General features: G+C 39.4%; 1 protein-coding gene across 1 annotated transcript; it reads left to right on the top strand.

Moving 5' to 3' along the window:
- Positions 1-303: 303 nt before the first annotated feature.
- On the top strand, positions 304-14343 carry LOC110043421 (polycomb protein suz12-B-like). Its single transcript, XM_020748873.2, has 14 exons — positions 304-517; positions 620-666; positions 920-987; positions 3152-3226; positions 5035-5093; positions 5504-5604; positions 6737-7001; positions 7353-7642; positions 9200-9562; positions 10254-10411; positions 10916-11008; positions 11582-11687; positions 12323-12402; positions 13027-14343. Exons 1-14 carry the CDS (start codon positions 304-306, stop codon positions 13223-13225), a joined length of 2118 nt encoding a protein of 705 aa, XP_020604532.2. The 3' UTR covers positions 13226-14343.
- Positions 14344-15500: the final 1157 nt, after the last annotated feature.

The raw sequence follows: 15500 nt of genomic DNA, 5'->3' as shown, positions 1-15500 counted from the left end.
AAATAAAAAGTGGCAACCAACCTAATGTGGTTCACCCGGCCTATGGAACAAAGCACGGTCTAAATGCGACTCTAACAGCTTTATTTGAGAACGCACTCTCGAGTGACCGAGGTAAATCACAATATGTAGCAACAGGGAAAATATCTCTACCCAGACGTATACAAAAGTTACAACGCACACCAAAAGGTCTTTGTCTCAAGACAATTTTGCGAGGACGTGAAAGGAGACAGCCGATAAGGGGAGGATCGGGGTATATTGGACTTCTTGCTGGCAGCGCACGGGGTTCGCGCAAAATCACCCACAATGTATTGCGGTCGTTGTTCGCGTGCATTTCGCGCGGTTCTCAAACGCCAGGAAGTGAAAGGGCGAGTAGAGTTTGCCGTTTGTTCTCCGTGCACCTTGGAAGATCCAGCGAAAATGACCAGTGAAAAGGCTGACGTGATCTATCCGAGTCCCAAGAAGACCAAATTCGAGCAACTGCGGGCAGATCATGAATTATTTCTTCAAGCTTTTGAAAGTAGGTTTGTTGTTTTCGGAAGGCCGAAGTACACGGTCTTTCGCTTCATTCAGTTCAGTCAAAGCGCTCTTGACTTGTAATTTCTCGATTTTCCGCTTTCAGAACCCACACAAATTTATCGCTTTCTTCGAACAAGAAATGCTGTTGCGGTAGGTAGTATTTTCCCTGATCTAATTTTGTGCTAGCGAGTGAAGGCACGACTTTGTTGTCTTCCTTCCAAGATGGTGTAAGCCGACAAAATGCAAAGCAAATTTGTCTTTGTGTACACCCAAAATCGCATTTATTTGCAGTCGATAGAAAACCTTGAAAGGTAGTATAACTACACTAACTGAAACAGAATTTATCTTTTTACAAGATTGCGAATCAAGCCGATGTGCTAACTGTTTAAAATGTTTGTTGCAGCCGGTATTTCTTCATCGCACTTTGTCCTACATGAAGCATCGACGAACCAGACCGGCGGCCAAGAAACGGTTAGTGTACATCTAAAACTAGGATCGCAGCCTTCATTGCTTTTCCACGGAAGACAATTCATTCAGATGAAGATGGTTTTATGTTTCTGCATGTTAAATTATTAGGTAGCAGATACGGTTGTTGTCCAGCTTTTTGGAATTTCTTACGACTTTTAAACAAAGACTCAACACGTGTGGTTCGTTTGACACGTGTTTGTGTTGTTTAATAATTTTTACTTAATCTTCTCTGTAATCATTCTCGTAAAATGAAGCATGCCGCCCATCTTCCTCTGTGAGAAAGAACACTTTGTTGTACAATCCCCCACCTTGTGAATTTGATTAATAGGTTTTATAGTGACCTATTAGGCGTAACATTATTCTAAAATACACACAATGTGTATGAAAAAAGGAAAACATTCATAAATTCGTTTTGTGAAGATGTAGTTGTTGAGCGATATATTTCACTTAACCTGTCTGCGAGCTTCAGACAAGGGTATCATTAAAACAAAAATGGGAAAAAGACATCAAAAAATACGTAGTTTCACTGACACACAGACATACAGACATACAGAGAGACAAGTAACAGATGGACAGAAACTGTATGTACACAAGAGAAGAGTGCTGGAGTGAAGAAGTTCAAACAGATGCAGTGCAGTTCTGGTTTCTTGAACTGCTCAGTTTCCCTTTCCTCAGTCAAACACAGAATTTTACCCCCAATTTCTCGAACTACCCGATTTTTCTAACCAATTTTTATTTCCCTTGGAGGTTCATAAAATCAGGATTCCTACGTACTTGGTGAATCTTCAGGTGCTTTGGGAATTAAGACTTTTCCAAATTTGCAAGACATATTTCAATGTAAAATATCAGAAATTTTGAAATCAAACCTTAGAATGTGTGCTCAATGAAACAAATACTGGTTGAATTAACAAATTAGATCCATATAAATTATTGCCCTCAAAAATGACAGAAATATTGGTGGTAGGAGTATTGTAACAGTTTTCTTACAAAAGGTAGTTGTGGCATGTATATTGTAGTATAAATGAATATGATTTATAAAGTTGTACATTCCTGTATTGAAAGTATGTAACTGTCCTCTAAGTACTGTACTTTTCATTCAATTAAAGTTAAGGACCAAAACTGTGTATTTGATTCACAAAGAAATCGCACTTGTGAAACTATCTTCCATAGAGTATGAAAGGTTTTCGAACACAGAGGTTGGAATCCTGGAAGGGTTGTCCCGAGAGCCATTCAGAGGGATATTTTGTTAGCGCTGTCTTAAACAGCATCTGCCATAAACACTTTCAAATACATCTTAGTCATCAAATTATGTAACAAATAATATTATCCCTGTAACATTTAACAATACTTTTTCAACTGACAGTCAACGTAATATCAAGTATAAGAGAACAAAGTAAAACATATCTCTGAATTCAGCATATTGTAATTGCTTTTGACAGCCATGGCTATTTTTGCAGCATCAATTTGTATATTTCTGCTCCAAAATGTCTTTATTGGAACATTTTGTAAGAGCCTCTATTATAGACACAAATACAAAGTAACTTATTCATTGGTTACAAATATTTAGTGGAAAAATCTAAACACCCGAGTACAGGAAAACTGTTGGCTTCCAGAACATGTTAAAACATTTTGTAGCGCTAAAATGCACCAATTATATTTTGTAATTTGTCTGTGATCAGTTTTAGACCAAGTTGAGAGATCTTTCAATTAGATACATGTTTTAAGGGGCACAGGAGGTTGTAGAAACTGAAAACCAATATAACTCAAACAAGGTCGAGAAAACATCAGAACATTAAACACTGGTTAAAATTGTGACCATTTGGTTTTAAAACACACAGAAAAGTGGATTTCAAGAAAGGAACACATTCAGTGTTTAGTCACTTATTTGTTTGTGATCCATTTCAATTCTCTCTGATAACTAGTTTCCCTTCTCCTGTTGTTTGTCTTCTTAGATATGGTATTGCAGTATTGTTATTGAGTTTTGAGTCACCTTTTCCCTTGATCTTCACACTTGCAACACTAACATGTTGCTTTGTGAGTGAGTTACATCAACATAATAGTGCATACCCATCTTTTCAAGGCTTTGTGGTGTATTTAATGCTGTAAATGATATTTAACACCTATAGTTCTTTAGTTCTATGATAATGTTGTATGTGTTTCTTTGCAGACAAAGTTTCAAGCTTGACAACATGTTGGAGAAAGTTGAGAGTGACAGCAGCAAGTCAGATGTAGGGGATCCTCTGTGAGTAATGAAAAAGGAAGACACCACTAAGCTTTCTTTCTGCATGTTACTATCAAAATCAGAATTAAGTGCATGAATGTGCTGCTCAATAGTCCTCATTTGAATGGTCTCATGGTTTCATCCACAATCTTTTGAGTTAGGAGTGCTCTGTACAGCATAATAAACGGTACTTAACACATAAGAGTACTGCCCATAATTTACACACAAACTTAGAAATTAGAAGCACATAAACTGCTCAACAAGGGTTAACAAAATATTTTGAATCACTACAATTTCCACAGCCACACATACTGGCACAGAACAGATGGGAATATTAAAACGTTCAATCATTTACATGTAGCAAGTGTTGTGGAAAATTATGACTTTCTTCTGCACATTTCTTCAATCAATTAAATTTCAGTTCAACCACTGACATCACATCTAGTATATTTGTAATGATTATGAAGCCTTACCTGCTTTCTTCTTATAGGCAGTGCCCTGCTGAGGTTTCATTAGAGGATTGGCACAGGGCAAAATCATTACCTTTAACGACAGTTTTGCCCAGCTGCTTTTATCATCTTAGTTGAAAAGAGTTCTTAGCCTTTTACTCTCTGACTCAAAGTGTTAAATGAAATCTCTGAGTGCCAACCTAACCAAGCAATACCCACTAATCTTAGGCACATGTGACCAACCAAATGCAACATTTGGTGGTTTGCTGTTCTGGTAATGTAATCCCTGCATCTTTCATTGGACCAGTTCATTATAGGTTTTGAATTATTTAATGTAAGCATTTGGCTAAACAGACAAAATAAATATTATTTTTAAAAACAGAGATTTTACCCAATTAACTTCTCCTTTATGGTACAATGTCATTGAAAGAGTGACTGCATACAAAACTGAACAGTAGGCCAAGATCTTTAATTGTGTCAATTTAGTATTAGATGATACATGTAGATTGTTAGAACCATTTTGACCTTAGATTGTCTCTCATGAATCTCTCTATCAGACTCAAAATAAACAAACAATACAAAGGTGTAGTGTAGAAAAAAAGTGGACCAAATGATTCTTTGCGGCTAAATGGTGTATGATTCCTCAACTGATCTCTGGCTAATGTATATGTAACTAATTTGTAACAATCAGTGAGTCATTGCAACAGTGAAGAATCAACATCTAGCCAAATGCAAGATTAGTAGATTGACATCTATTTTTTCCTTACAAGATCACATTTTCAAGCAGAGAATTAAGAGAGTCATTTATGAGGGTTTTAATTGCGAATATACATGTAGTACTAATATTAGAAGCTGGAGAGTAGAGAATTAATTCTAAAGCAGTTTGGAGTTCTGGGAATGAATTTAAGTATTTGGAGAAGGAAATGCTTGGGTAATGGTTTGCTGCACAAATTTCGTAAAAGTTTTAACTTTTAGGAAATTTGTTCTGCAACTCAACCTAAGAAGTCAGAATTAAAATTCTGTAATGCACTACAGGCCAATCATAACAACACATTAGTGTATCACTAGATTATAACAATAATTATTATGTACAATAGTTAGTAAATTTCAAAGCACCACAAACACTACTTAGTAACAAATAATGCCGTTTGAACCACAACTGATTTTGACATTTGCTAGAGTGTACCACTGTGGCTGCCTTAACCTTGAAATATTCTGTCAAGTGACTAAAAATAAAGAACTTATATTATTCAGGCATTGTAGCTTGGCAACTGTGAAAACAATTTTTTAAGACTTTGGAATTTTTTTGTTAAAGTTACACTGAGGTTGATTTTAGGTTCTCGGGAATTACCGCATCATCTTTTCATTTTCAATTTGCAGTGAGAACAGTGGCTACATGAATCTCACCTTTACGGGTTTTTTCCATGGATCTGGTCCAGGTAATTTATTGCACATGCACCTCTGTTAGGGCGGTTTTCAATTCATTATCGTGAAACCAAAACCTATTACACTACTCGGCCAATCTCAAACCGTAGTAAAACCAAAGCCATAGTAATTGCCCGGTTACTTTTGACACTCAATTGAAAACCGCTCTATCCCAATGCACAGTAAGCTAACAAACAAGAGGAATCCTCGTTTTGCCCGTGCAACTCCCGAAAGCGTCACCGTGAATAGCCCCCTTCAAGGTTAATTGTTTTTATTTGTATTAAAACTCAACGTGGATGCGAGGCAATTTTGTGCAGAAACTTCAATCATTCACGTTGGCTAAATGCGCAAAAAAAAAATTACCGTGTCTGTTAATTTGCATACATTTTAGTGTACTCATGGCGTTTATTTCCGCCTTCTGCAGTGAATGGTGACCTTTCAAACAGCAAGAAGAGCACATTACTGGTGGAAGATTTTATCAAGGTTGATGTGCTGCTCGTGAAAGTCTGTCACAAGAGGAGGAAGGTAACTTCAATTGTGTAATTAGTAACCAGTACTGAAGGACCAACTTAAAAACGTAGGGCTGGGAGCAGTTTTATAAATGTTAATTTGTTTATTTTAAGCAACACAAAGGTAAATGCCGTATAATTATGAGCAGCTGATAATTTCGGATCCACAAAACTCGTCACATTTTCCGCTCGATTTTTTGCCCATCTTGCGTGACAACATACATGTACGAAGGAAAGTAGAGACTGCTCATAGGACACAAAATTACCTTGCGACTCAAAACTGATATGTAAATCATTGGCAACGAGTGCCTTCTTTAAAGTGAGTCAGTGATTATCGCAGGAGAAGTTGCTAAGGCTCTTCACGAGGCGGAGGCTCGTCCCGTTTTTCCGCTCGCTTTTTTGGCTATCTTGCGTGACAACCTACGAAGGAAGGGAGAGACTGCTCATAGGACGCAAAATTACGCTTCGATTCAAAACTGATCAAAATAAATCATTGGAAACAAGTGCCTTCTTCGGAATGAGCCAGTGCTAATCGCGGGAGAAGTTGCTTAGCAGCGGGAAGTATTTCATAACAATCAGCTAACATTACTTCCGGTATTCTAACGAATTCTTTGTGAAGACGAATCACTCATTCCTTCGAGTTTGATTTCTTCCTTGTATCTCTGCTTCAAAGTACAATCGAACCTCCCGTAAGCGCTTACGTGAGGTGGTCGCCTACGAGGGCTTAGACCATATTGGATCAGAATTTTGCCTCATTAGCATTTGGTAACTGCAGAGACTTAACTATGTTTAAAATGTTTTATTCAGGTGAAAAGTCAATTTCGCGAAAAAAAATCCGGTACTTCCCATTGGGAAATTTCCGTCTCTTGTACTACCCAGGAATGCATAATGTTACAACACCTAATTATCCAATTTTCGCTCTATTATCAGTCAAGTGGTCGCTTTTAACTCTAGAAGTGGACACGGCTGCTTACAAGAGGTTCAAAATATACTGATTTGACTTACAAACTTTTGATATTTTGGAAAGCTGGTCGCTGAAGAGAGGTGGTCGCTTACGAGAGGTTGTCTCAACCGGAGATTCGACTGTAAGTGATTTTTTTTTTTTAACTAAGGGTTTTGCTTACTAGTTGCCTATCTTTCGTGTACAGGAAAGTGAATCACAAGTATTAACAGTTCCACTCGGCCAAGGTTCCGCTCCGTTCAACCCTCGTTCTCAGTTGTTACCAGTCTCCCCATCCGCCAGTGTTTCTGTTCCTAACGGCACGTTCAAGAGCGGCAAGACGAGTCGTACGTGTATTCTGAGCCTGCAAGTTAGCGTGCCTTACCGCGTCAATAACAAAGGCGTTACGAAAAGAGGAAAGAAGAAAAAGAAGGCAGGCGAATTCATTGCAGATGCAGCCGCTGACGAGAACGGTATGTTTTGCGATAGACCTTCACATGCTGCCTACCACACCCCTTACCTTTTGAATTACTGGGTGTTGAAGAGAAAGTCGAAATTCTGGAAGGAAATAATTACCGACAAGTGTTCTTCTGATAGGTCTGCAAAGCGTCCAAAATTTCTTTCATTAACAACGAATTGAACTTTTGCGAGAGTTTCTCTTTGACCTTTGAAATAACAGCTTTCTTTCCAAGATGGCAAAAATAAAATTTCGGATTTTTTTCATTTAAGTGCAAGGCTTAAAGACGATATATCCAGTACGAGGACGCTTTCAATTTCTCTTCACTCCGTCTTGGTGACAATACGTCTCTTAATCCATCTCACAGGTGTTAACGACAATCTTACCCCAGACGAGCCCCCTCCGAAACGACGTAGAGTCGCTCGAGGCAGTCCCCAGGGGGAGTGGGATGATGGCAATGTGTCGGAAAATTCGAACTCGTGCGAGACAGAGCACACAGTGTACACGGCAGAACTGATCGTGTTTGATAATAACAAGCACTGTTTGCTTACGGACGGTGATTATGAACTGGCACTGAGCGAGAAGCACAAGAGACCTGGCAGGAAGAAGGGAATACTGTCTAACAGGACCTCGTGGGAGAATGTGTTTGAAGGACAGGTGAGTAACACTGCACAGGAACATTAAATTGAAGCTGTTTCCAATAACATGCAGTGTTTGTTTATTTTTTTTATTTTTTTTTTTTTTGCCATTTACATGTATAAATATATTTACAAAATATTAATGTATAAGGTAAGGAAGCCCAGGGAAGCCTAGTCTACGAGTAGTCCCTCCTTCGCTTAGTCCACCGATCGTGACCGTAAATAAACCGCGAGGAAAAAATGGCCGCGTGAAATCCGTGGCACGAAGTACTCTTTAAGGGCCCATTAACCGATCTTTTCGAGCCGTTGCTAAGGAAAATTTATTCTCATATAGCCTCATCATTTTTAGTTAGTTCAGAGTTATTTCATGTGTTTTAACTTTTTCATGATCGTAACACTAGTGATGACGTCATCAGACCACGCCCATGGTCATGTGACTAATACTGAAAAAACGCAAAGGCTCCCAGGCAAATTACGCTATCGGGATTGTTTTCATTGATTTAATATTTTAATTTAAATCCTCATTACGCTATGCATAGCTTTTGTTTCATTTTTAAAAGGTCAGATTTTGGGAGAATTTCAAAATATTAAAAAATTCGTAATTTTCTGAAAAAAGCATGATTTGGAAAAAGGAATGCATAGCTATCTTTCCAACGTTGGCTTTAATCGAAATCCGTCGAAAAAGGCTGGATTTAATGAAAAACCGCGTTTCCTTTAGCATTCAAAGAAACCGGAAGTGCGCCCGATATATATTGGAAGTTACCTTATCAGCGCGTGCGCAATTTATACTACCAGCACACTTTGGTAAGATCAGACAAATCCACACGGGGTTAGTTTTTCTCTTTCTATTACTCTTGTTTTTCTGTCTTTCTCTTATTTATTTCTTTGCTTGTACTTTTTTTACTTTGCATTTTGTGAAACACAAAAAAAAAAACATCTAAAATGTCAGCGAATTTGCAAGTCATCGAGTTGTTTTTATTTTCCGCGCTCAGGCTGACGTAAGTAAACGGAAGTGAAATTTCACCTCCTTAGCAACGCGCGCGAGCGCGCGCATAAATCGGTTAATGAGCCCTTAAGCACGATTCACGCCCGCAGGATCTCGCGCGGCCATGTTTCCTCGAGGTTTTCTTTCGCGCCACGCACGATGGACTAAGCATAAGACGGATTACTCGTAGTTTAAGGGAAGCCAAATTTCTAGGATCAGATCCGTTTTGATTCCTGGATTAGGTTTACCAATTTTATTACTGTGGAAATTAAACTGAACTAAAATTGCGGAATCTAGTTTAGTGTTGTGATACACCAAGCGGTTCCAGCCACTGAAATTCAGTTCAAGAGAAGAGACGCGGCCACTATGATTTGAAGGCGATAAAGAACTAGAAGCCATCGAATAGCCATTTTGAAGCTGAGGTGGTAATTCCTAGAATTTAATTTTCGGGTGTGAGAAGTACACAAAGGCGGAGATAAAACTTCCAAATACAATTTTTTCTCTCGCTGAAGGAAGGGGCGAACTTTCAGCTGTTTTCGTTTCGTTGACCTTCCAAGCTCGATTTTCAAATCAAATTCTTTCTTTTCACAGATGGGTCCTTTCGAGGTGTTTGCGTACGGCCCCACCCTAAAGTTTAAACTGTCTTGGTCGGGCACTCCATTGGCGCGGCCTCCAAGGCGCCCAACGTCACTTCCGCTTCGTGCACCGCTGACCAGTCAGAACGTAGCTTCCACGAACGACATCCGCTCGCCCGCCGAAGAAGCTATTCGGAATAACGAAAATAGAAAGAAACAGCGAATATTTTACCAGTTCATCTACAACAACAACACGCGGCAACAGACGGAGGCTCGCGAGGACTTGTACTGCCCCTGGTGCTCTATCGATTGTCGTAGGCTGTACAGCTTGCTGAAACATCTCAAACTCTGTCACCGACGTTTCATCTTCACCTATGCTGTAAGTATATGTATCTTCATGAGCACTTTAAGTAAGCATACATTGATATCTGTAGCGCTTTGATGGTACAGCGGACATCCCTTTGGCCAAAACTTTAGTTTGTGATTAACGTGAACGAAAAGAAAGGAAAAATTCCACCTAATGACGTAATTCTCCAGAGATCAGTTTAGTGGCCAGGTCATTGAAGGAGCTCAGTCACGGCATTTTGACTTACTTTGGCCACGTTCAAAATTACCTTTAAATTGAAGGAAACCAGAAAATAATAGTTCACTGCGATAAAGAAACTCCACAGAGATAATAATAAACCATAAAGGAACAAGGATGGTTAAGGATGGAGAGGATTAACACGGATTACAAACGACGAACTTGAAAAATTTAGGCTCAGCTTTTCGAGATGCGCAAATCGAGACGTAGCTCCTTTATGGGCCGTAACCCTGACACCTGTTGCGGCTGTATGATTGGTTAAGAGCTTTCGCGCGCAAATATCAACCAATCAGAGACATACGGATCTCGGTGTTGCAACGCCATCGACCTGAGCTTTTCGGGTTGAATCTCAGGCGTCTCACTGGGAAAGTTGAGAGCGGGACAAGAAACGTTAAATCAGGTTTCTTTGGTCTACGTATTACGTTTATTTTTGCTGTCAACCTAATCCCCGTCTATACGTGAGGAATCCCTTCTTTTTTGTCTTCAGCCTCACAGTAAAGGAGAGAGGATCGATGTTAGTGTGAACGAGAATTATGATGGATCCTACGATGGCAAACCCGAGGACATGAACGATCTGCTAGGTTACGCTCTGAGTCGGGAGGGACCGTGCAGAAGAGTGGCAAATACACATGTCATGGTCTGGAGGTAACGCAATCCTCTTGTACGACGTCATTGTAACGCAGTCTCATTTTGTGATTTAATAAGAGACCGTGACTAGAAATATAGAGTTCCAATCGCCGGCCGGGTTCGAAAAATCGAAAATCCTGATCCTTTGCCTGAAGGAGAAGAAGGACACTTTTGGAGATTTGTCTTCGAATATATTTTTGTATCTTTCTAAAAAATTATTTTATAACGATATGTATTCTATGACAACGTAAAATAATCAGCCATCTGGAATTTTGATATTGGTGGAACCCCAAAATGCAGGTAAATCATAATTACGACTACTTGTTGGAGATTATCTTCATCAGTACTGTGACGTAGCTCCTTTAATGGATAATTCCCCTTTATTCATCTCTAAACAAACGATGGGCCCTTCAAAGATAATCTAAAAAAATGAACATGACTGAAATTCAAGATCACACGGAAAAAGAGCTCCTTCTCAGATTTTGCTCAAAAATTTTCAACTCCTAAGTCATTGTCTTTCAGACCCCAGCGACGAAGAGAAAGTCTGTCGGAATTCTTGGAACCGGATGACGGCGAGTTTGATGGCAGCAGACCTTTCTATAACGGACATCATAGGTATCAATATATCCATCTTTAAATTTCCAGTGAACATGAAGTTCGAATCAAACCTTAGTTGCTACAACCAGGAATTCATTCTCTGTAGTTTGTTTTGTCCGGTCTTCTTGATTGGACAGTGGCTGGTTCAACATTAGATGATGTCTTTGTTTTTCTCCATGGGATGTGCGATTGCTTCATGGTTAGTCCGCTCGTCTCCAGATTGTGTTCTTGGGCAAGGCGCTTTACTCTCACAGTGCCCCTCTCCACCTTGGTGTATAAATGGGTACTGGCAAATTTAATGCTGGGGGTAACCCTGCGATGGACTAGCATCCCATCCAGGGGGGAGTAGAAATACGCCTTGTCGTCTCATGCTACAGAACCAGGAGATAAGCGCCGGCCTGATGGGCCACTTGGCTCGTAAGCATTCTTTACCTTATTTTTCTCCAAGTCATGTTATGGTTCCCTTGTTCACATGTATGCTTTCTAGCGCTTTTCTTGCGCGCTTCAGAGGCATTGCTAAGGTACGTGGTGCCGTTGTAGTGGCACGTGATTTGCGCGTGACGGACAGTTTGCTCTTCTCTTTCTCTTTAGGATGTACTTTCATTCGGAGACAACCCTTCCTATCAGAACAACGGAGAAGGACCAAGACAGTGAAGACGAGACTATCCCAGAATGGATGAGAGTCAAGACAATTCAGGTGGACTTTATAGATGGAGTTAAAACAAATTCACCCAAAGAAACAACTATTTTCGGTGGCAATCTTGTTAACTTTTTATAACACAACACGAAGGTCTCTTTTCGAACTAATCATTAAATCAGACTTTAGATTCAGAGGACGAGAATTTTAGCTTAACAGTTGCCCTTGTGATTGGTATTCCTGATCAGTGCACTGCACTTTCTCAGTGCCTCTTCCCTCTTTCCTAGTTTGTCCGTAGCCGTTTTTCCTTCGTCATACAGTTTAAGCGAAGTGAGCGGGCCAAAACGAGTGCACACCCCTGCCCTTTTGCGTTCGCGCTCGTTCAGTTACACGCGGTTTTGGTTTGTTCGCACCCAGACCCTAGACGATCTCAAGAAGAATAGAGAGACTGTGAACAGACTACCTCCTTCCCGGGAAGAAAGTAGCCACCAATTCATTGATAAGGAAGTAATCTTGAAAAGATGCTGGGCGGTGACCTGATCTCTACTGACATGTTACAGCTATACAGGGAGAAAAGCAATATTGTTTGTCACTTCCTTCTGCAGAAACCTGACTGTACTTACTCTAATTTGTAGTTACTGTAATTACACTAATGTGTGTCTCTTAAAGACCCTGTTGTGTTAATTCGTTTTCAGTTAATCGACGAGTTTACGGACGTGAATGACGGAGAAAAACAACTGATGAAACTTTGGAATCTTCATTTGATGAAGAACAGGTTGGTTGACTTTCACGTGTAGTCACACGTTTTGTTGTGTTTTACCGAGAAGTCAACGAGGTTTAGCTGTTATACAACAGAAGGAAAGAATGATGTTCATAGTTAATTACGTTAGTTTGTTTCGTCTGTTTTGTTTTATCTTGTCGTAAATACTGTAGAAGAGAACGAAGGTATTTTAAATTTAATGCGGATTTTCAAGGTTGTGTTTAGCAATCCGTCGTAACATTTTCCAGTGTTGACCGCCCTTGTTGCGTTACCTACCTCAGTGACAAGTTTTACTTTGAGGGTTCTGTCGATTCGGTGATACAACCGTTGAACTGGAAAACACTTTACCACTGGGAAAGCGCCGGAAAACTCACGCTTGTCGGAACGCATGTCGTACCTGATTGGCTAAAATCGCGTAGCCTATGAAAAGCGCGGGAAAAATCCAACAAACCAAGTTACACGTCGTCCCTGATAGGCCAGAAACAGACAATACCTGTTTTCTGATTGGTTAGGCAAGTTAAACACGTTATTTCTTTAGAAATGAAAACAAATGTTTATACGTTGTATGCACTGAATGAGAAACACTGGTTAAAAAAGGTATCTATCTATATTTGTTGAATTTTTTTTTCTGTGTTTTAGTTACATTGCCGACTTCCAAGTAATCGACGCTTGTCGCTCGTTCATCGACAAAAACAGCCAAGAACTCAAGGAAAAGAACTTGGAAAGGAATTTTCTGCTTCACCTTATAAATCTGCACGACTTCAACTTGATCACATCTAGTCAGATTGAAGAGATCACTGGCAAATTGAGGGATGTTGGAAAGAGCTTGGTCCAGTGACGTGTTGAGAACAGTGTACTTAACTGTTAGGGGCTAGATAGTAGACACTGATAGGGGGTCATTTAAAGTGCCTAAACACTTCCATTAAGCTTTGGAGAATGCTAGTGTTCAAATACTTTGACTGTTTCTTGGTGTCGCGAGTTACGGAAAGTTCACGGCGACTGTTCACGCCCTAACAACAAATCGCAGTTCTGAAACGCAACTAAACAACACCAAGGAACAGTCGATATTTTACTGAGGAAGCTTAAACTTTTTGTGTCTGGTTGAAGGCATCTTGCAAAGAGGGAAACAAGCGTCATTTTTCTGTCTTGTCCTGATGGTAGTAGGCGACAAGTTTGGTCGCCATGACGACACGTCATGTTGCTTAGCAGCAATTCTGACGTAAACCTGGGGTCCTGGGAAATCTCTCAGATGGAGTTCGACCGAAAAAGGTGCTGTTTCCTGAACCTTCAAAATTGGCGGGAAAACCGTTCTAAAAATAACCCAACTTGTACAAAGGTTGATCCAAAGACACTGTATGGGAGGTGACTCTCCCGGTTATGTACTCTTGACCAAAGAGAGGGATAGATAGTGGTAGTAGTGATTGTTTTGTTATGTACATATTAGCCTTTTCTATGTATTATGTATGGAATTATTGCATGACTGTTTAGACTACAAGAAGTTTACACTTTAATGGTACTTTCACTTTATGAACCTTCAATTTGATAATCATTTTCACTTCTTCTTGTACAGATAGCAAAAAATTTCAACGCTTATTTTTCTATTTATTTGATATGAAATGACATACTTTGGTTGAAGAAATTTTATACCCAAGTGAACAAGCTGACTTACTGCAAACTTTGAATACAAAACGCTGAAAAATCCAACGAATTATACTGCAAACTATTATTAATATTTCCCCGTGTAACCTTACCATACTACATTTTACTGTCGCCAGGATCTGCTACTTACATAGAGTTATCGAGCAAAGGTAGCTTATGCTTTGTAGAGGGGTTATTTTTCGCGAGCTTTTTCACGAAGCATTTTAATGAGATGCATTATATGTATTAACCAATCCTCAACAATTCAAAGCAACACATTAGGATCATGAGAATAAACTTCCTAAACAAAAAGGAAAATTTGTCGTAATATATGTAATTAAATTCTCCTTGCTATCAAATATAAGAATTGCGTACAAACGGGTCGGGAGAATTTGAATGTTGACATGAGGGCTTACCAAGCTAAATCCAAAACGTAGTCACGCTCAAAACGTACCTCGAGCTTATGATCTTTCCCGTTCTTTTTTCCATCTTCTCGACTACTTTTTGTGAAGTTATTTCGGTTGATTATTTGAAATTTGTGAATTTTTAAGACTGTGGCATTCGCTTCAATGTAATTCTGACGGGAGGGAGGGAAAGTTTAACAACTTATTAAAAGATGTATAGATTCCCAATTTCGGTGTTAAAACGTAACTTCGATTTTATGATTCTTTGTGCAATGGACAATTTTGCCAATCATTCTGATCACGTGCCTACTCTTTTTTCATGCAGTTGTAAAAGATACTTTCTTTCTAGATGGCGGTTATGAAGAGGATCTCGGATCAACCATGAGAACGAGATTGCACTCGATCTTCGAAACGGGAGGGAATGAGATTGAAATATCTGGCAAAAAATAGAAAAGTTTGGGCACTCGCGAGGTTACCCTTATTCGAAAATTTCGGAAAACATTTTTCATTCATTCAGTACAGTCCAGCGGAAAATGCGGTTCCACGTGCCATTGGAAATTTACTCAAATTTGACCCCGGCATTTTTGCTGATTAACGGGATGGCGCCAAAGTATCATGAAAGAGTAATGAGAAGAAATTCTAATAAGCAACCACGACGGAGGATGTCAAAGATAGTGTCTTTTTGTATTTTACTGTCAAAATGTTGTATAGCTGGTTTTCACATGACGTCACTAAAATTCGAACCACAAAACTATTGATCTTCCTGAGATTTTACTTAAATGATGTATAAGAGCAGCTGAAAACTAATATTCATACAAATTTTCGCTCCGAATGGGTTCTTGGTTGTGTGATACGCTACGCTTGAATTTCTAAGCTTTTGCGTGACGCGGCATTTACATGGCGGCCTAGAGAGCTGTCATGATGGTTAAAAAAGTGACTTATTTCGGGAAACTTGGCTATCTGAACAGTTCATGTCTTAGAAAAAGTATTATTTTAATGTTTTAGAGTTCCTCGACGGATAAACTTACGCTTTTGTAGCAAAACTCAGTGACAGATGTTTCTGTTGGTTTC

Source organism: Orbicella faveolata, unplaced genomic scaffold (genome assembly GCF_042242905.1).
Source record: "Orbicella faveolata isolate gen_17 unplaced genomic scaffold, um_ofav_v1 contig_2, whole genome shotgun sequence".
Taxonomy (NCBI): Eukaryota; Metazoa; Cnidaria; class Anthozoa; order Scleractinia; family Merulinidae; genus Orbicella; species Orbicella faveolata.
This window is presented reverse-complemented; position numbering and strand designations above follow the sequence as displayed.

Coding starts and splice junctions, on each gene's coding strand:
- LOC110043421 (XM_020748873.2), top strand. CDS start 304: ATGTATTGCGGTCGTTGTTCGCGTGCATTTCGCGCGGTTCTCAAACGC. Junction 667..919: donor GAACAAGAAATGCTGTTGCG/GTAGGTAGTATT, acceptor TGTTTGTTGCAG/CCGGTATTTCTTCATCGCAC. Junction 10,412..10,915: donor ACACATGTCATGGTCTGGAG/GTAACGCAATCC, acceptor ATTGTCTTTCAG/ACCCCAGCGACGAAGAGAAA.